The sequence below is a fragment of the Helianthus annuus genome, chromosome 15 (genome assembly GCF_002127325.2).
Source record: "Helianthus annuus cultivar XRQ/B chromosome 15, HanXRQr2.0-SUNRISE, whole genome shotgun sequence".
Taxonomy (NCBI): domain Eukaryota; kingdom Viridiplantae; phylum Streptophyta; class Magnoliopsida; order Asterales; family Asteraceae; genus Helianthus; species Helianthus annuus.
Window position 1 is genome coordinate 48643794 of NC_035447.2, and position 21989 is coordinate 48665782.

Genomic DNA, 21989 nt, shown 5'->3' on the forward strand with positions numbered 1-21989 from the left:
TACATAATAAAAAATCATCAATATCTATTAGAAATACATAATTGAAATGCAATATATCTATAATTGCTATCTACGGATTTTTATTTTAGAAATCTAGTCATACGATGATGAAGTTGGTAAAACTAGAAAAAATATAAACGAATATTTTTAACGAATATAAATAAAGTAAAAATAATAAATAAAAGTTTAAAGTCATTTTATATTCAATGTTTTTAATAGAGTGATTAACGAATCTAAATTAAATAAAGTGATTTTTATCGGTAGTCACATTAGTCATCAAAAATCATGTACGTAGAGTCCTTCCCTTGGCTTACTTAAAGGTTAAAAAATTATATTATTCATGAAAATCTTTTCTTTTACATCTACGTGTATATATATTTTTCACAAATACTTTCCATTAAATTTAAGTAAATTAAATAAACCAATTAAAAAAACCAAAGCTATTCAAACTTCAATGCATGCTTTCCAATCTACCATAGGTGTCAGTAACTTTAAAACTTTAAAAAGAATAAAAAACAAGTCATATCTCCTTCTTCATGTTAAAATACCTGCAAATCTCAGCGATCACCGGAAAAAAAAAAAAGCTTTCTGTATCATTTCTTTGTTTGCTCTTTCATTTCAAGTTCATGGGGAGCGGTGTCAAAATTTTTAGGGATGCGCTCGAGATTTTAGCGTACGAATAACACTAATATATATTTTTTAAAGGGGATGACCGCCCACCCGCGGATGACTGTAGGTCCGCCCCTGCATTTATTAAAGATAGGTAAGAATAGTATTTTATATATGTGTAATAATATCACATACAACACATATGAGAGACTTTGGTTTGGTATGACAACCATAGGAATCAATTTAGGGTTAGTGGAAGGGTAAACACATATTATAGGGCGAGGTGGTATACGATTGCAGGGTAGGAGTGGGAAAGTATGATATAAAATCGTCGCTAACCACACATATCTAGAACATAGATTATAAAATTGTCCTGAATTGTTGCTTCTTGAAGCTTTTTAGGGTCTTTAAGCAACTTAGATTAAAAGTTGATGACTTTAAACAATCAAGATCTTCCACGAAGTTAGTTTTTATATCCGGTAACATATAACGTATAATGCTAATATTCAATCATGATACGAGTTATCCAATATTCAACAAGTAATTCAAAACAAATTAGCAAAAAAGCGTTTGAAACATAATTCAATTGTAATCATCTAACAGAGAGTAAATGAGCAAAAAAATGAAGCAATCTAAAGAAGAAATTACTAGTAAAGCTGAGAGAGGTCTTTTATTGAACAATAGAAAACAGAAACCAAAGGTGGAGAGAGCGGTATGTGTAAGTTTAGAGAATGTTTAATGGACACCTTGTTCTAGTAAATGTTTCACGTAGTAAGGGATATGTACTTTTCACACAGGAAAGTCTCGGTATGGAGGGGATGAGGAGCGGAAGTAAACCAAAACTAACATGAGATGAATGAATTATGCTTGATTTGCTTGACTTGCATCTCACTGAGGATATACTCGATGTTAGGAGTTTTTGGAGATGTCGTATTAGGGTTATGGACCACGTTTTTCAGGTATAGTCTGTATTTAGATTTGTCTCGTGGCCTTAGCTTTTTATATCCTTTTGTTTGCCTTATACGTTGTCGCAACCCCCGTCCCCTAATTACCCGGGAACGGGCGGCCGCGGCCAGTGTTAGTGGTATCGGTGTTTATCAATTTTGGCAGCGGAAATTTACATCAGGACCGTAGTTAGGAAATATTTTATCAGAGTAAAATACCACACTTTTATAACATTAAATACATGGGAAATTCCCAAGTTTCAAGTGCACACATTTTTATAGGAGTAAACTGCCATTTTGGTCCCTGTGGTTTGGCCAGTTTTGCCACTTTAGTCCAAATCTCAAACTTATTACATCTGGGTCCCTGTGGTTTGCATTTTATTGCCATTTTAGTCCAAATTTCAAAAACCTCATTTTTTTGACTATTACAACCTCCTATTTTGTCCTGTAGTGCAGGGGCATTTTGGTCCATGTTAATTTATTATAATATTTCAATAATTAATAACATCTATCTTCAAGAACATCATCAAACTTCACCATCAAAACCCAGAAAATCAAGAACATCGTCAAACTTCATCATCAAAACCCAGAAAATCAAGAACATCATCTTCAAGAAAATCAAGAACCCAGAACAAAACCAGAAACCATCACAAAAACAAAACCGATTTGTAAAAAGAAACGAGGCACAGATCTGTATCTTTAAGAACATCATCAAACATCATCATCAAAACCCAGAAAATCCAGAAAATCAAGAACATCATCTTCAAGAAAATCAAAAACCGATTTGTAAAAAGAAACGAGGCTCCAACAACAAATCAAAACCGCCATGGCTGCAAACAGAGGTTGCAAGCGCACTTGCCCTCCTCCGATTCTGCCACGCCAAGCTGCGGAAAATCTCAAATGTTGACCCAATTTTGACTCGGATTAGGTGAAATCATCACAGCCTCGCAGTTTACACAAAAAAAAATCATAATCACCACCAGAATACTCTGATACTCTGATCATCATAGCCTTGAAACAAACTTAATAAATAATAATGCCACTGCCAGAACAACAACAACAACAATAAATCATAGCAGATGCAGGGGGTTCAAGTTAATGATTAAAAAGCACAGATTCAAGTAACCACCAGATTCAAGTAACAAAAACCAATCCAACACAGATTCAAGTAACCTTGCATAAATCAACAAACGACACGTCATCACCATCTCACCAAGCACCACCACATGCCACCACCATCACCCCCCTCTCGCCGCCAAGCACCACCACCCTCTCGCACCCCCTGCAACCACCGCACCTCTCTCTCTCTCTCTCTCTCTCTCTTACATCACAACACCATCTCCTTCAAACAACATTCCACTAGAAAGAGAGAGAGAGAGAAACAGGAGAGAGAGAGAGAGCCGAACGAGAGAGAAACATCAGAGAGAGAGAGAGAGAGAGGAACGCAGAGATGACGATGACGATGGTGGATCTGAGTTTCGGTAGGGACGACGCTGGAGATGACGATGACGATGATGGATCTGGATCTGATCGATTTAGAGAGCATCGTGGATCTGGATCTGATCGATTTAGAGAGAAAAGAGAGAGAGAGTCAGTTATTGGGGATGATGATGATGATTATGATTTATTTATTTATTTGGGGATGATGTTAATAAAGAAAATGTAAAAAAAAAAGCAAAATGACCAAAATGCCCCTGCACTACAGGACAAAATAGGAGGTTGTAACAGTAAAAAAAATGGGGTTTTTGAAATTTGGACTAAAATGGCAACAAAATGCAAACCATAGGGACCCAGATGTAATAAGTTTGAGATTTGGACTAAAGTGGCAAAACTGGCCAAACCATAGGGACCAATATGACAGTTTACTCTTTTTATAGGGATAAACCCTATTTTATTTAAATAAAAACATTTCTTTATTTAGGTAACTTTTATAGCCACTTTTCCAAGCCTTCAGTGCTGTCCAGCTGGCTTCTATTTGGCTTTCACATTTTGTTACCTGAAATACGTTTAAAAACATTTTGTCAGTGGGAAATACTGGTGAGTGAATCCCGGTTTAATCAAGACAGGTAAAACCATTTACAGCATTGAGGGCGGTCGCGCAATTACATTTGTTTATTTTCTACTTTAATTACCACCCATGGTACTGTCAACCCGACTTGTGGTTATGTTACTACTCACAGTGTAGTAACAAATTTTGTATACAAAACCCCAACATACCGACGATAATTGTAGAATACAAATACTCAATCACTGTTTAATATAATGTAAATCATTTGAGGTTTTGTAAAAACAGTTTGCAAAAAGGAGATTACTCACATTGCTATCTTAGGGTTTCTCTTTGTGATTTCCTGGTGATTATCTATTAATTACACAATGCACACACGTTAGTATAATAACCCAATATTTACATTAGTAATACCCTCCCCGAGACAGAACTCCAACGACTACGTCGGGTAGAACCTCGACAGCCGTTACGGAGCACTAGATCAATCGGGCGGCGTATCTAATACGTAACCAGGGGTTATGATACTTACAACGAGGCAGAACTTCGTTATTTGGGGGGGGGGGGGTATAATGCCCGATTATAATGCTTGTTCTTCAGAGAAGAGAGAGAGAATTCGTTTTGGTGCGAATTGAACTGAGGCCGAATGCATCTATTTATAGTCCCGATCGACCACTTTGTCGCTCCCCTCGTAAACTTCAACCAAGGGCTTCGCGGCTCGCGAGGCCATCTAGGGTAGGCCCTAGCCTGTCCGACTCAAACCCTAGACCCAACACGTTGCTGCCACGTGGCAGCTCAGGGTGTCGCCCTGACTTTGAGCTGTCGCGGCCCGCGTAAGAGACTACTATGGTCTTCGTGGCCTGCGAGCTATCCTCAGAAATTGTTTTTATTTTATTTTTACAAACTTTAAAGGTATTTAGGGCCATTTCTCGTATTCGGGGCGTATTTTAGGACGTCTAGGGACATTCTAAACATATTAAGGGTGTCAGAAATAATTTTGGAGGGTTGTTATATACGTAGCCTTAGCACTACCTTCGTGTTGTTTGGGAGAATTGACATGCTTAGGGGATTATATAGTAAGGGTACGTGTGTGTTTTATAATCCTATTTGCTTTATTATCTATAGCTACTATAGTTTACAACTTTCATTAGCAGTATTACTGTATGGCTATTTGGTAGGAATCTTTCAGCTATATTTTATTGGTACCTAGCCTGTTTTCATGTAGCTGAAGCGGGAGCAGGCTCTCTATTTCCTTAGGATACGGTTAAGGTTTGTCCCCATAACACCCTCCCTAAACCCTACTGATGGCTATGCTATTAGTGTTGATTATATCTATAAACATGGGTCAAAAACATAGAACCCTAGTCAAAAACATAGAACCCTAATCATGTTTATTCAAGACTTACATAATTATGAACATGAAATTATAGGCACTTACTTGTGGGAATGAGTATCTTCGCAGACGATGATGACGAAACCATAATTCCCGTTATGATGCCTTAGTCTTGATGGGATGATCAGAGAAAGTGTAGTAGTGGTGTTCATAAAAAGAGTTCTTTATATAACTATTTATAAACCATGACTACTCTCACTAATGATCTATAATTATGATCATAAATCATGGTTGGTTATAAACTCTTGGTATTCTCTCTATTAAAGGCATCTAAAGGGAAATCGTAAAGTCCCTGTAACTTATAACAATTACTTCCATCAAGTAAATGTTAGGAACTTATAATTGTGTCATATTGGCAACGTTACTCAAATGATCCGTTAGGCCACATGAACGGGTTATTTCTAACATTCTCCTACTTGGCCGAGTGATCATTTGTGAGAAGCATAAGTAAGTTTGGCCAAGTTATAACATTAATTAATGTTTCAAATTGAAACTGTAACAGAAAAATACAGTCATTGAGTTATTTTCAACTCAAGACCCCCATTAATCATGTTACAACCCCAAATCAAAACATACGTAAATTTAAGACCAAAATGACTGAGGTAAGCCCTTTGAAATTAATTTGTATAATTCTTGTCTATACGTCATCAGGTGCACATACGTATTTATAGACAAACAAATTGTGTAATTGAGGAAAAAATAATAATTAATCATTCATATGTACGATATGCTATTATGTAAGGCCTTTAGTAAAACCCGTCTTTATTATGAGCTCTTAAAAAGAATTTGGGTGTAGACCTTAGTTATCGGATCCGCAAGCATATCATGAATGTAATGTATTCGATACAAATAATTAGTTTCCTCTTCTTGTTCATAAACGAACAATAATTTTGTATCGAAGTTTAATGCAGCACCTCTCGAACTGTTACTGTTCGAGGAAATAAGGTAGCTGACTTTTCACAGTAAGTCTTCAATATAGTATTTATATGGAGTTAATCAGTTTATGAGTCTACTGATAAAATTTCAACAACATTTAGTGACAATTGCGTTGTTAATTAACAACATATTATGTCATTATAATTTAGGTTGTTGTTAACAGTTTCTTATGACTCCTCCATAAGATAAATTTGTCTGCAAACATAAGGATTACCCCAAATTGACTTATAGGTTCTTTTGAATATTACAAAATCAAGGTAAGAATAATCAACCTCTTCTTTATAGTCTTTCTCGTTTCTTAAAGATATCGTAAGATGCTTCACAATAATCTAGAGTGGTCTAATTTTCATCAATGTGAGCAATATCTAAACGAGTATAGACTTGAACCTTCGTAAGGCTTCTAATTAACGAAGCATAAGGAAGTAATATCATTTATCATTTTATCTTCTAAAGGAGAGCTATATTATTTGTTACGCATGTAAGAGCCCGCTTTAGAGTAAAGCTTATGGGACGAAACTAATGTCCTGTTGAGTCTATCTCGGTATATTTTGATATCTCTCGCGTAAGTGATATCTCCGAGATTCATTATATCAAAATATGTGTGAGAAATTATTTGACTTGTGTAACATATACTTATCCAAAAAGTGCTATCTATATAAGGACAAGTTTACATTAGTTGCTCCCACTCATCTTGAGGTAGGTACATAAATCCACTTAATTCTTGATGAAAAAATGCATTAAGATTTCATCACATTTTGATGTTTGCCTTAACCCCATACATGGAATTAATCGACTTACAAAGTAAGTGTTCTTGACCTTCAGTTTAGAACTTTCAGGTTGTTTTATGAACATGTAAGTCTTTGTTTAAGGAAAGTTGTTTTAATGTTCATATAATGTAGCTCTAAACGATTATAAGCCACTAGAACAACAATGATCCTCAAAGAAACATTTTGTAAGAAATGTAAGATGATTCTTTGATAAATAATTCTCTTTTAAGCATAACCTTTAACAATCAATCATACTTTTAGCGTCTTAACGTTTCCATTCAGATTTTGTTTAGTGATGAACACCCTTAGGTAATTCAACCAAATCCCAAACGTTAAAATCAAATTTGCTAATAACAATTCTTATTCCATTTAGAAAATTGATTGATGCTATTGGCTTAATTAGAGGAACTAGGACCAGTAAACTTTCCAATATCCATTTCAACTTAAGTCAAGGAGGATACATAATCATCAAAGTTAAACCTATATGACCTCCGTAGTTGATTGTTGGGTTGTATAATGAGTTTCAGATTTATGGATTAACTCTTGATTAAGTTGCTCTCGCTTTCAAGATTCTAAGTGTGTAAGAGTTGGTGGAGTATGGTGTACAAGAGGTGTAATCGGAGTAAAAATTAATAAGTCTCTTCCCCCCGCCTCTTGTACTTCTTGCAAGTCCTGATAAGGACTATTACTGCTCCCACTGACTTAGAAATCTTTAACAATTTAGCATGCTTATGGTCAACATTAGGAGACCAATAAATTCTAATAGAGTAACAAATTAATGAAGTTACTCCTTGTAGTTTCTCTGTTTGAGGATTCCAATTATGGCAAGAAATCTGATTGTGCCCACGTCTAAGCAACAATGTAACTTTTGTTAAAGTAGCAGTATATTCTTAAAGAGAAAAGTTGTGAAGGAGCAGTGTCTTGTACAAGAGGTACAAATTGATGTAACAACAAGCTTTCACTCCCCTACCTCTTGCAACTCTTGCAAGTTAAGATAAAGACACTTAATGCTCCCACTAACCTTTTAGATCTCTAGGAATGCTACAAGATGAGTTTCAGTGATGTACGTGTTGTGAGAACCTTTCATATATGTTAGACTTGATTTCCTTAATGTCCAGATGTTATAAAATATTTGAGGACATATTTAGAAGGAATCATAGTATACATGAATTAATTTCTTTAATATCTTTATTCATATAAGACATATTAAATACAAGTAAATATTATGATAAATGAATTATGTCTGAATATTCCATTTTGGGATAAGTTCCAATGAAATATAACTTCTAATGGAACTTAATTTATTCCCTTAGCCATTTAAATATTAAGGCTTATAACACATGCTCATAAATCACTAAGAATGAGATTTGATAACATTTCATCCTTCATTAACCTAGTCATGATTTCTCATGAATTTGGTCTTAATGGATGGAATTTGTAAGTCTCATTTTTCTTTTGTTAAATTTTCATGATAACAAAATGTTGTGAAAAAGTGTAGCATCATCTAGTGCTATCTTATAAGGTTTCTATCCAGATTGATATGACAAATAATATGAGAGTTTAAGGTAAGAGTGACTTTGTTTTAACCATGCAAACCTCACAACTGTCATAATGTAGCTTTCATATTGATACTAAATTCTGAATAATCTACAGAATATATAAGGTATCATAAAGCCTAATTATAAAACAGTTTATTATGGTTCTTATAGTCTTAACATAAAATTTTGCCACTAACTCTTATATTAATTATTTGTTGATTTCTGGTAAGGAAACACAAAGAACTAGAGTCAACTCGTCATGTGTTGATTGGAATATCATCATTAGCAGACTTAAATATCATAAATTTCTGACTACTTATCTTAGCCAGCTGTTCCATTGAATAATGGATAGTCTCGACGCTCATGCCTGGTTTAATGACACAAATTTGCAGCGAGACTTTCCTTTTGAAGAAACTTATAGCTGAAAATAGTACTTGTATACTATCGTTGAATCTTAAAAGTATCCTCCTTTAAGGTTTAGTGGCGGTGAGATGAAGAGCATCTAATTTTCCAGTTTCATGCATTCCTTTTCCTGTACATATGCTGCTAATCAACACACTCGTTTTTCTTTGGTACTCTTGAGTGGTATAGTTGATTCTTAAGGAAACTTATTATTTTGGTGGAAAAGTTATATGTAATGCACTGGAAAAGTGTACTGATTTCCATGTGTAAACCTTTAAATTATGGGTCATGGTATTGTACACCATGATGTACTCGCATATGCCACTAACTTTATAGTAAGAATCTAGAGTAATGCATGCATCTTAGGAGTTATTTTGATTCTTCCAAAGAAAACAAATTAGTCTTCGGAAATTTAGAATCTAGAATAGCTCACATGATAGCAATAATTAAATTAGTTCTTGATTATCATAAAAGATATAATGGTTGACTTATCCCACTAGTCATACTCTAGTTGTCTTCTGGAAAACTTTTATCAGAAAAGAGCAGTAGGATTATCATATCTTAAGAAATAATCAACAAAATAACAAGAGCAAATTTTGTAGAAACTCTTTAGTAAGCAAAACATTTTAGGTTTTGAAATTAGAGTGGATGAAATAGATGAGATACAAACCTAAGAAGAAGCTTGAAGTGATTTACATTATGGGGTAATCAAGTAAGGCAGACACAAATTATTATATTAAAGATATAGTCTACTATAACACCAAAATAACAGACTAATTTAAGGTTCTACCTGAATTTTGGCTTCGCTTTGGCTTTGACCAAAATTCAGACATTATGAACGTACATAAATAACAGATTGTCTTGATGTTCTAAATAAATTTGGCTTCGCTTTGGCTTTGACCAAAATTTATGCATTATGAACATACATAATAGACTGAATTATTGTTCTACATGAACTTTGGCTTCGCTTTGGCTTTGACCAAAATTCATGTATTATGAACATATTAATAACTTACGTAAATAAAAACCAACTTAATGTTCTGCCTGAACTTTGGCTTCGCTTTGGCTTTGACCAAATTTTAGGCATAATGAACGATATAAAATAATAGACCGTCTTTAGTGTTCTACATGAACTCTGGCTTCGCTTTGGCTTTGACCAAAATTCATATATTATGAACACACATAAATATAGTCTGTCTCAATGTTCTACATGAACTTTGGCTTCGCTTTGGCTTTGACCAAAATTCATGTATCATGATGAACATACATACACAATAAGGTAAAGCACATAAATATAACATAACACCTTTGGGCCAGAAATGAAATATTTATGTAAATTATGCGAATACAGATAATTACATAAGATGGCATAACTAAAGCTTCAATGTTTAATCAAATGATATCCCGTTGGTTCAATCATCGATTATTGAAGTTTGCCATTTAACTTGCATACTTAAGTTGGACCATTCACAAGTTGTTCCATATTAGAGCAAAAATAAGTAAATAAATAAATAAGGCTTGCAAACCGATTGTCATATAAACGATATGCAAAAAAATTAAATCGATTGCAAAATAAAATATCTCAATTGATTAAATCCTTTTTGCAAAACTAAATCCAATCAAAGAAATAATCCAATTGATGGATTCTTGTTGGCATGGAAATTTACGTAAAGTTAAAAATTAATATACCATTAATATAAAATTAATATACCATTAATTCACTAATTAATCACATTGAATAAAGAATTGCAATAAATAATATACCATTAATATAAAATTAATATAAAATTAATTCACTAAGAGCCCATTTATTTAAACTCATCGTTACTCTGATTTTTAACACAAAATTATATCCCCACTAACTTCATAGGAATATAAAACAAAAGTGAATGAAAATATTTGGTGAAGTCTTTAAAGATGAATCCACCAATTAAGAGTCAATGTTCATCATTCATGTACAAAAATAAAATAATTAAATTGGCATGATCCAAATCTTATGAATATTATATTCATGTACAAAATTCATAGTAAAACAATTTATGAATATTAAATGAATTAATTGAGTGCAGTTGATATTCAAATAAATCATTCACATAACACTTCTAAAATTTAATGGATTTTGAAAAGTCTAGTCATTTCATGAATAACGATTCATGGAATATTGGAACAAATTTATTGTATATATTTTAACTTCCAATTCCATAAGATCCATAGATATGCTTTTGCATATCACGTGAATGTAAAGCAAAAAATCGACAAAGTAACAGATCGATTAACATATTCAGATTGATATAATCAACATTGCTCTGATACCACATGTTGATTATATCTATAAACATGGGTCAAAAACATAGAACCCTAGTCAAAAACATAGAACCCTAATCATGTTTATTCAAGACTTACATAATTATGAACATGAAATTATAGGCACTTACTTGTGGGAATGAGTATCTTCGCAGACGATGATGACGAAACCATAATTCCCGTTATGATGCCTTAGTCTTGATGGGATGATCAGAGAAAGTGTAGTAGTGGTGTTCATAAAAAGAGTTCTTTATATAACTATTTATAAACCATGACTACTCTCACTAATGATCTATAATTATGATCATAAATCATGGTTGGTTATAAACTCTTGGTATTCTCTCTATTAAAGGCATCTAAAGGGAAATCGTAAAGTCCCTGTAACTTATAACAATTACTTCCATCAAGTAAATGTTAGGAACTTATAATTGTGTCATATTGGCAACGTTACTCAAATGATCCGTTAGGCCACATGAACGGGTTATTTCTAACAATTAGTACTGCAAAAATATATGTTACAACAAGGCCAACAACGTCGTAGTCTGGTCATAGGGTAAACATTCGATGTTAGCCGTTCATCCCGTAGGTTGGGGGTGGTGTTCCCGCAGCCTGTTGCTCGATCATGTTCTTCTTTGACTATACCTTGTTGTGTTATTGTGGTCCCACAAACCTCGTTACACCATCTCTCTCTGCCATCTCACTTTCTTTCACCACCACATCCGCAGCTTGTTACTCTCCCCGCTTCCACACCAAATGGCCTTAATCCCACCAAATCCTAGCTTCTTGTTAGAGAGCGGAGATTATCACTCTCATCCCTTGTCATGTCATTATCGTTTTTAATCATTTAACTTATCACTAAATCCATGTTTTGGTTTACCACTTAAGTTAGTAGAGATCATTTGCTTTTCAATAACTTTGTATTAATATGCCCCACCAAAATAACAAAACTCATACAAATATTTGTTTTATCAAAGTTTGTAAAAGTGTTAAATAATAATCAAAGTCTTATAAAGTTTATAATCTTATTTAGGAAACCTCAAATAACAAATTTAGGCATTATTTATCTAGAAAATCACTTTGCATAAATATAGCAAACACATTGTTAATACATGGAAGGAAAAACTCAAACCTCCACCACTCACTCCAAATTATACCTATCGAACCGGTAGATCCTCTTAAGCCTTGTGATAACCGCATTTGTCTCTCTTATACCAAATATCTTACAAATAACAACGAACTATTCAATTTACACGTTTTCTAACCTTAATCTTATGGCCAACATCTCCCAATTTTATTTTCTCATTCCTAAAAACCCCGGTGACCGATGATCAACTACTTAAATTATCATTACAAACGTAAAACTTCATCCAAAACATGGATTCAAGACGCCGGTTGGCATTCATGCTCCTCTTGATCGCCAACACATTGGTATTTGTTTGTTCTCATAACGATGAGAACGAATATACCCCTGGACCTGTGACATACAATGCCAAGTCCGTTATTGTTGGTGGGAATCCGATACTTATATTCTCGGGTTCCATTCATTATCCTCGAAGCACTCCTGAGGTACAATGTATTTGATATTTTTCGTGTTCGTGTCTTTATAACTTAATATTTTATAACTTAATATATTTGGTTAAAATTTTGAATTAGATGTGGCCAGATATTATAAGAATGGCAAAAGAAGGAGGATTAAACACTATTGCAACTTATGTTTTTTGGAACGCTCATGAGCCTGTTCAAGGCCAGGTTGTTTTTCAGTTAATTATATTTTATTATATTTAATTTTTGAAAACTTATTTTATTTTATTTGTTTTTGGTAGTATAATTTTACAGGAAATTATGATTTGGTGAAATTTATCAAATTAATTGCTGAACATAAAATGTATGTTGTTCTACGACTTGGGCCCTTCATTCAGGCAGAATGGAATCTTGGGTAAAATATTAATTTTATATTTTTTTATTATATTAGTTTAGTTGAGTTTTATTTTCTATAAAACCTGTTTTTGATTGTCATGTATTTTTTTTCTGGAAATTTTATGTGCAGAGGACTGCCATTCTGGTTAAGAGACATCCCCAACATCGTATTCCGCTCATATAACGAACCATACATGGTCCGTAATCATTTTAAAACGCATTACTAATTGGGTGTTCACTGTCCAGTTAGACTGGTTTTGATGAAAACTTTGGACTAACTAAATAAACCGGACTGGTTGGGTCATCCGAACCTGGCAAAAAGGTTAAGTATGGTAGTTTGGACATAACGATTTTCTTTTTAATTGTTAGTTTGTATTAAAATACAAAAAACAATAAAGATGGTTTATAATGTCATAGATATGCATAATTTCATGTTAAAAAATGAAAAAAGTTGAATGAAAAATGCAAACGACCGAATCAGTTTACACAGTCAGTTTCAAGTTCCAAATGGTTAGACCTATTTTTTCAAATAGTATGAACCTCAAATCGGCGTTACCATCCTGGTTTCTTTGGTTTTAGTGGTTCAACTGGTTTCAAAGATTTATAAACACTCTTACCATAACTTATACATGAACTAGCATCATTATCACCATTTACATAACCAAAAGGTTTTCTATTTCTTTAGAAACATATGAAAAGATACATCGAATATATGGTAAATATGATGAAGGCGGAGAAGTTGTTTGCGCCTCAAGGAGGACCTATCATCATGGCACAGGTACACCATGTTAATGCAATCTAAACAATCATCCTTCGACGGTTAAGTAGCGATTGTGTTGCAGGTTGAAAACGAGTACAATCATGTTCAAGAATCATACAAAGAAAAAGGCACTCAATACGTCAAGTGGGCAGCAGACATGGCAACCTCGTTGTATCCCGATGTCCCGTGGATCATGTGCAAGCAAAAGGATGCTCCTCAGAATGTTGTAAGTTCTAGTGTCAGATTTATAAATCAGCTGTGAGATGAAACATGGTTAACCTTAAGGAAAAATCACGAAAATAAACATTTACAATGGCATTTTTAGTATTTAACCAATACAAATGAATACACGAAAATGTGACACAATTAAAGAGTCACGTGGACTTGTATATGGCAAATGGTGTGGTTTTGACCTTAAAAATAGACATTTGCACGGTTTCAGCTCGGGCCTTAAAAATCGAAAGTTGTGTAACTGAACAAACATTCGGGTGGTGACACGTCAGCCCTAAACAAAAAAAGTGACGTCTTCTGGCTTTGAAATCGACAGTCGCGTGCATTTGGCCTTAAAATCCAAAATGCCCCAGCCGAAAGGCATATCATTTAATGAAACGTCAACCCTAAACCAAAAGCAAAACCAACACAGTTTTAAGCTAAAAAATGAAAATGGTGAGACCAAGTTATTTAGCCAATTACATTTTGACACCTAAGCACTAAAACTTTTTATTTTTTTCCTTTAGATGTGACATTTTGACCCTTTACGTGATCAATAGTCATATTGAAACTTTCTGATTTGATTACAATCATTGTTGTAAAAATCCCGACTAGGCGCCGATTAATCACCAATTAATTCTGATTAATCAAAATTAATCCCGATTAATCGTTACTCCCCACCCCACCGCCCGACTGGCGATTACTTCAACACTGCTTACAACTCAATTATTTGTGGCTAGATAAGTACATGCAATGGAAGGCATTGTGCAGATACCTTTATGGGCCCAAATAGCCCAGACAAGCCTTCTTTATGGACTGAAAACTGGACCGCTCAGTAAGCTTTAAAGTTTAAAATAATCTCTTATTACATATTCTTTTTTTTTTTTTAAATTTAGAGTATAATTTATGTTTTTATTGGGCTTATAGATACCGGGTTTTTGGAGACCCACCATCTCAAAGAGCTGCTGAAGATATTGCATTCTCAGTTACTCGGTTCTTCATGAACAATGGAAGCATGACTAATTACTACATGGTAAGAATTGAAGTCACTTGATATTTTAAACAAAGATTAAAATGTATCATAACTTTGTTAGTCTCGTGATCGCTTTAGTATCACGGTGGTACCAACTTCGGAAGAACTAGCTCGTCATTTGTGACCACTCGCTACTATGATGAAGCTCCCCTTGACGAATTTGGTGAGCATTTTCAATTTCATTACTCGATTGCGTATGATTTCATGCATCCAAAATTTGATACACCTTAAAAGTTTAAATGATTATAGTTAATAAAAATAAAAATAAAAATATATGATTTGATGAAGATATTGAGAATGAAATATATATCAAATCTAAAATTTCATTGAAACGTTTTGTTTTAAGTTGACTTGTATTGGTTTTACTTTTAAGCCTAAATAAAGAGACACTTGTTACGCTAAAAGTTATTTTATAAAATATTCTTTACACTAACTCTTTGCTTTCTAATTTATATAATAAGTTAAATCATAAATGTTAATAGTTAACACTAGATAAAATAAGGGTGTTAACATTAACTCACCCTTTCACTCTCTCTCTTATATTTATATATATATATATATATATATATATATATATATATATATATAGAGAGAGAGAGAGAGAGAGAGAGAGAGAAAAAGTAAAAAGGGTGTAAATAAGATTTTGAAGGTGTCAAAATAAGATGACCCATAAATAAATTGTTAGTTGAATATTTGGTTTAACTAACCTTGGTGTGCAATTGAACTAGGCCAAGTATATTTTACCACTCAAATAACAAATATTTAACTCATACATCATAGGAGTATTTAAAAACCATTAAAACCGACAGAGTTGTCTTAACCGAAGCAAGTATGTAGATTTAAAATCCTAACGATTGGTTCGCAGTTTGGTTTTTTATGTACTGATATTTATGTCTGATTTGAAACCTGTGACTGTCAGTGTAAGTTAAACCAACTAATAACTTTACGATACATATATACATACATATATATATATATTCATTGTTGGAATATGAAGTTATAACTATGTATTATAGTTGTGAATTTATCTTTAATGTTTCAATTTTTTATACCAATGAAATATGTTCAAACAACTAAACGGTAAAAAACGGCTAGTTAACCCGATCCACCCAACCCAGTCGGTTAGGTATGTCATTTCTCGTTTCCCTTGTTAGTGATTTTCATCATAACCGAGTAAACTAAACCCATAAAAACCCAAGTTATATGTATCGATCCACAAACATACTTCGAATACACATCTACAAATGTTACATAAGCTAATAACATATTCTTCAATATTGTTAATATATGGGTAAATTTTGTATATTGTTGATAATTTTTTTTATTATATGTTAGGGTTGATAAAAGAACCCAAATGGAGTCACCTTCGAGACCTTCACAAAGTCTTGAGGATGATGAAGAAGCTCTTTCTTACGGGTACTCGTAAAGTACAAGAGATCAATAAGTTTGTCCAAGTAAGCAATTCTCATGCTTGTGAACCGGTTTAACCTACGTGAATCTGCTTTAGCATGGTGATGCAACGGTCCATTAAACTTTGTAACGTCCAATGCATCACCATACTTTTTTTATTTAAAAAATCTGGACCAAATGCATTGGAGAGAAATAGAAAGGAAAAAAACATAAGCATCCCAGAAACACGCTTATTTACTTCTTGTTTGCAGATTATAACGTATGAAAAACCCGAAAGCAAGCTTTGTGCGGCTTTCTTGAGCAACAAGCACAAGAAAATTCATCGGACTGTTGATTTTAGGGGAAAACAATATTTCCTTACTCGACGATCCGTTACGATCCTTCCTGATTGCAAAAATATCGTTTTTAACACAGAACTTGTGAGTTTTTATATTCATAGTCGTTATTTATAAATCTAGCTAATGGTGAAACTAACTTCAATATATGAAACAAGAACAGATCACGTCACAACATAACTCAAGGACCTTCGTCCCTTCAAAAAGAGCTAACAATTTTAAATGGGAAAGCTACCGGGAGTCTATTCCAACATTTAACGATTTACAGATGCGAAGTAAAACACCAATGGAGCTCACCGCCGCGACTAAAGATACCACAGATTATATGTGGTATAGTACCAGGTAAAGTCAAGTGAGTAGTTATTTTGACTATATGTATCATCAATATAGTCATTGGTATATTTTTTAAGAACTTTTTCACTTGAGAAAACTTGTAGACTAAAATAACCTTAAACCTTTTTTTTAAATTATCAATTTAATCACTGAAATAACCATAAACTCTTTTTTAAATTATCAATTTAATTGGTGTATATCTTTCTATGACATGGAAAATAAATCACAACTGGACACGTGACATCTGTCACAAAATTTGGCAAGATTTGTGATTTTGCAGCCATTGGCATAGAAAGAGGTTTAGCTCGGAATAGGCAAAATAGATCACATGTCCATGTTTTGCATCGACTCATGCAAAACTTCAAGAATTTGTGCGCTATGCGTATGCGACACCGTATCATTGGCCTAGACTATTGACGTGAAAGATAAAGACCATATGCTTACATGTCACTTTATCTGTAACATCTAGCCTATTATACCACACATATGTTCCGTTTTGCTCATGAGGAGCTCACATATTTGTTTCTGGTTACCATAGTGGAGACTTTCCACGAGGTTACCCATAATATTACTACTCCCATCTAAACACATTTAACTGTGGAGTTTTGATGAGATCCACAATTTATGCGCCTAAAATGCGTTGGTAATCTTTGAGGTGGATATTTCTTATGAACCCAACAACTCACATATCTATGGCTGATATAGAATTTACCCAAGATGTTACAGTATTATTGGTCTTTGAATCAAGCTAGACTCTTGTACCATGTGTTACATGTCACCGTATTCTCATGTAACTGTGTGCAATGTACCCATTGCCACAAAAGCTAGGTTGATATGTACAAAGTGTCATGATCTTGAGACATGTGTCCTTTTTCAATCAAAATATTATATTTTTTTGTAACCATAAATCAAGAAAAAAAAAACTAGAAAAACAATTCAATGACTATTTGAGCCAATTGTCAATAATTCATTTTTCTAATTTTGTTTTGTTTATTGCAGCATAAATCTTGATAAAGATGATCTACCTATGCGAGCAGATATCATGCCGGTTATTCGAATTCAAAGTCTTGGTGATGCTTTATTAACGTTTGTTAACGGACAATATATAGGTGAGATCAACCCATAATCCACAACTAAACAAAACTATGAAGAAAAATATTAACAACCATGCAAAATAATTTAGGGTTTGGACATGGAAGCTTCATAGAAAAATCATTTACGTTTTCTAAACCTGTGAGTTTGAAGCTCGGAGCCAATCATATATCAATCTTGGCAATGACAGTTGGATTACCGGTAAATTCATACTATCGGTTATAACATGTTGCGTATAGACTGATCGAGACATATAATGATAGATGATATATTGATCTTGTGACATGCACTTTTTTTAACTTTTTGCTTTCACTTTTGATTTTTCTCGAGTGAAGAACAGTGGAGCGTATATGGAGAAGAGGTTTTCGGGTATCCGAGCTGTTATGCTGCAGGGTATGAGTTGTGGTACTCTTGATATCACTCTTAACCAATGGGGGCATAAGGTATGTATATGTGTATATACACATGCTTTTCTATATGTTATATATGTAAAATATGACGAAAACTGTAATTATGCGTGTGTACTAAACTTGCCATGTATTAGGTTGGCGTTGAGGGAGAATCCCTTCAATTATTCACAGAAGAAGGATCGACGAAAGTTAAATGGGTCCCGGCAACCAGACCGGGAACACCTATTACATGGTATAAGGTAACATATGACTATTCCGTAGAAGTTGTTTGTTTTGACAAGTTAGATTAAAAACAAGTTTATTTAAAAAAAAATAGTTAGAATTTTAAAGCGAGACAAATGGGTTAAACCAGTCAAATGAGGTTGAAAACCGCCCAAAGTATTTTAAGATGCTTAATACCTACTAAATGTTTATACTTTATACATAAACGGTAACATTATTATTCCAGCAAGAACATGTTGACGTGTGGTCTAACCAAACCTGACTGGCTGACCAACACGTGCGAGAGTGTTACATTTTTGGACTTTAAACATTTTTGTCAAGTTATCCGATCTATCTCGCTTGCCAATTCTTCCCACTTATATATACTTGTCGGCTTCATTTTTTGAGCGGAGTTTTATGTTGTAGACGCGTTTTAATGCCCCAGAAGGAAACGATCCGGTGGCTATTAAGATGGAGAGAATGGGCAAAGGAGTAGTTTGGGTCAATGGTTACAGCATTGGTCGTTATTGGGACAATTATCGTTCTCCACTAGGAGCACCTTCTCAAACCGAGTAAGCATAACAACTAACCAATTCAAATAAAAATAAACCATGATACTACATTTTTAACACATTATGCACATTGTCATTTAGGTATCACATCCCAAGGTCATATTTAAAACCAAAGAACAACCTTTTGGTCGTGTACGAGGAGAGTAGTGGAACAATAGACGGTATTGTGATCAACACTGTGAATCGTGATATAATTTGTAGCAACATGGGTGAAGACTATCCACCAAATGTCGACTCATGGAAGATGGACAACGACATTCTCAAAGCAGTGGTTGAAAAGCCTAAACCTGGAGCTCAACTTACTTGCGACCCCGATAAATTTATCAAGGAAATCCAATTTGTGGGCTTTGGCAATCCATGGGGATCTTGTGGTACCTATATGCAAGGAACATGTCAAGCCCCTAATGCCAAGAAAGTTGTTGAAAAGGTAAAAAACAAGCTCCACTTAACTATATTGAAAAATGCGTATATTTGGCTCTCATTATGATTAGCTTTTACACATTATGAACTTCTTTACATATTATTGGTTTTGAAAATAACGTCCCTAAATGAACTGAAAACCGAAACAGGCTTGCTTGGGGAAGAATAGTTGCAGAGTGCCGATCGATAGAGCAATTTTGGGTGAACCGACAGGTGATGCTTCTTGTGCTCAAGAAAAGGTAAAAAGACTTGCTATCCAAGTAAGGTGTGGGAGAAAGAACGAAATATAGATAGAGTCAAAACCCACAAAATTTTTGATATTTTTTATTACATGTAAATTAATTAGTACTTTGTAGAATATAACCTCATTATATTCCTTCTTGATGTTTATTTTTTTTCTTAATTTTTTTCTCTCATCAAACAAACAACAAAACAATTGTAGTTTTTAGTTCTTTGGCTTAATAATTATTTTTGATAGGACATGATTAAACAACTAGTTTGATTTCTTTTCATGTAATACTAGTGTTTGTTTTTGACCGATGTAAAACACGTGTTGATTTCATACCTAGTGCATGTATTATACCGCTATTGTAACGAACCATATCGATACCAATCCAATGCCCGTGAAAGGTTAAAAAATAAATAAACATAGACGCGGATTTAGATTTTTTTAAAGTTAAGAAACGCAAGTTGTTATTGTACCGCTACTGTAACAAACCGTATCGATACCGATCTAATGCTCACGAAATGTTAAAAAAATAAACATAAACGTTGATTTAGATTATTTTTTCTTAAAAGTTAACAAACGCAAACGCAAACGCAAGTTATTACTAAATATAACATTGAATAAAAAATAAAATGCTATTAATAAATAATAAAAAAACAAATACTTTATGAATTATTATTTATTGCTAAAAATCAAATTAAATAATATATAAATATTATTAAAAATTAAAAAGACAAATACTTAAAGTTACATTTCACTAATTCATGATCACTTTAGATTCATATCTATAATAATAATATCTTTAATTATGTATTATAACTAGGTTATAACCTCGTGTAATACACGTGTTGAATAAATGAATTTTATATACTAAATAATAAAACAATATATTATTACACGGGTTTAATAAATCTTTCAATATGCTAATGGGGTGATTGTGAAGATGTTTTCTTAAAAAGAATATATGTTATTTAAGAAGCAAATCAGCAACCATTTGAGTGATAAAATGTTGGTACCAATTCCAACAAATTGATTTATAAATTATGTAATAAAATTGATAGAATAATTTTTTAGTAATGAAAATAAAAATATTTAATATATTAATACAAAGTTTGATTTTCGTGATAAATAATTTGTTTTATTTAAAAATATCTTAAATTAACAATTTAAATTTTAGAAAATTATTTTATCAGAAAAACAGAAGAATGGTATTCGAAATTTAAAGTAGGATAAAATTTAATATTAGCTCATTATTCATTTATTTATTTAATTAATATATGATAAGTTTGGAAGTGAGACGGAAAAATCATAAAATAAATGCCCACAATGAACGAATTGTGTCACACATTAATGTTTTATTATATAGTATATAAGTATAGATATAGATTTAGATTGATATAAATAAATTATTCTGTTGTAGCAAAATTTGTTAACGAAGTCTCAATAAATTTAATCCTTTATTTAGAACTCTGTAAATGTATAAATGATAAATAATATTAGTTAATTTTATTTTGAGTTTCGTAAAATCTATTTGATACCAAACTAAACTAAGCGTTCAAATATATTTTCGTAAAATCTATTTGATATCAAACTAAACAAAACATTCAAATATATAGTTAATATCATATTAGATAACTAACTTTGAATTTGAAGTAAATACTTTTATAATTAATTTAAATAAATAATATTATAAATAAGAAGTATATATTAAATCTAAACTAAATAATAATTATCTATAGTTAAGTAGAGGAGATTAAACAAAATAATATTTAGTAGGAGAGTTACCTATAATTAATTAGAAGAGATTAAACTAAATAATAATTATTTATAAGATATTAAACTAAATAATATTTAGTAGGAGGGTTATCTATAATTAATTAGAAGAGATTAAACTAAAATAATAATTATCCATAACACATGGCCTAATATGATGACAAGTGTCTCAAAAATGGTTTCTTTTATTATATAGTACTAGCGGTAAGACCCGTGTGCAAACACGGGTCGTTTCTTAGAAAACCATGCATAACACATATTGACAGAACATATAGATATGTGTATAGATATTGTAGCAAAACGTGTTATCTATTATAGCTAAAAAACAACTATAAGTAAATATAAAAGATATTTAACAAACTTAACAAAAGATGTCTAAAGGATGTCTAACAAACTTAATAA

The 21989-nt window shown here is 32.8% G+C and overlaps 1 protein-coding gene across 1 annotated transcript; it reads left to right on the forward strand.

Moving 5' to 3' along the window:
* Positions 1 to 3690: 3690 nt before the first annotated feature.
* Positions 3691 to 19883, forward strand: LOC110937415 (beta-galactosidase 13). The gene is made up of 21 exons (XM_022179836.2): positions 3691 to 3734; positions 12076 to 12094; positions 12351 to 12461; positions 12549 to 12644; positions 12719 to 12831; positions 12943 to 13009; positions 13498 to 13590; positions 13655 to 13798; positions 14523 to 14617; positions 14710 to 14815; positions 14894 to 14978; positions 16151 to 16269; positions 16477 to 16644; positions 16724 to 16902; positions 17893 to 18002; positions 18077 to 18186; positions 18321 to 18428; positions 18530 to 18634; positions 19023 to 19168; positions 19250 to 19595; positions 19738 to 19883. The coding sequence occupies exons 1-21, from the start codon at positions 3691 to 3693 to the stop codon at positions 19876 to 19878; spliced, it is 2505 nt and encodes an 834-aa protein (XP_022035528.2). The 3' UTR covers positions 19879 to 19883.
* Positions 19884 to 21989: the final 2106 nt, after the last annotated feature.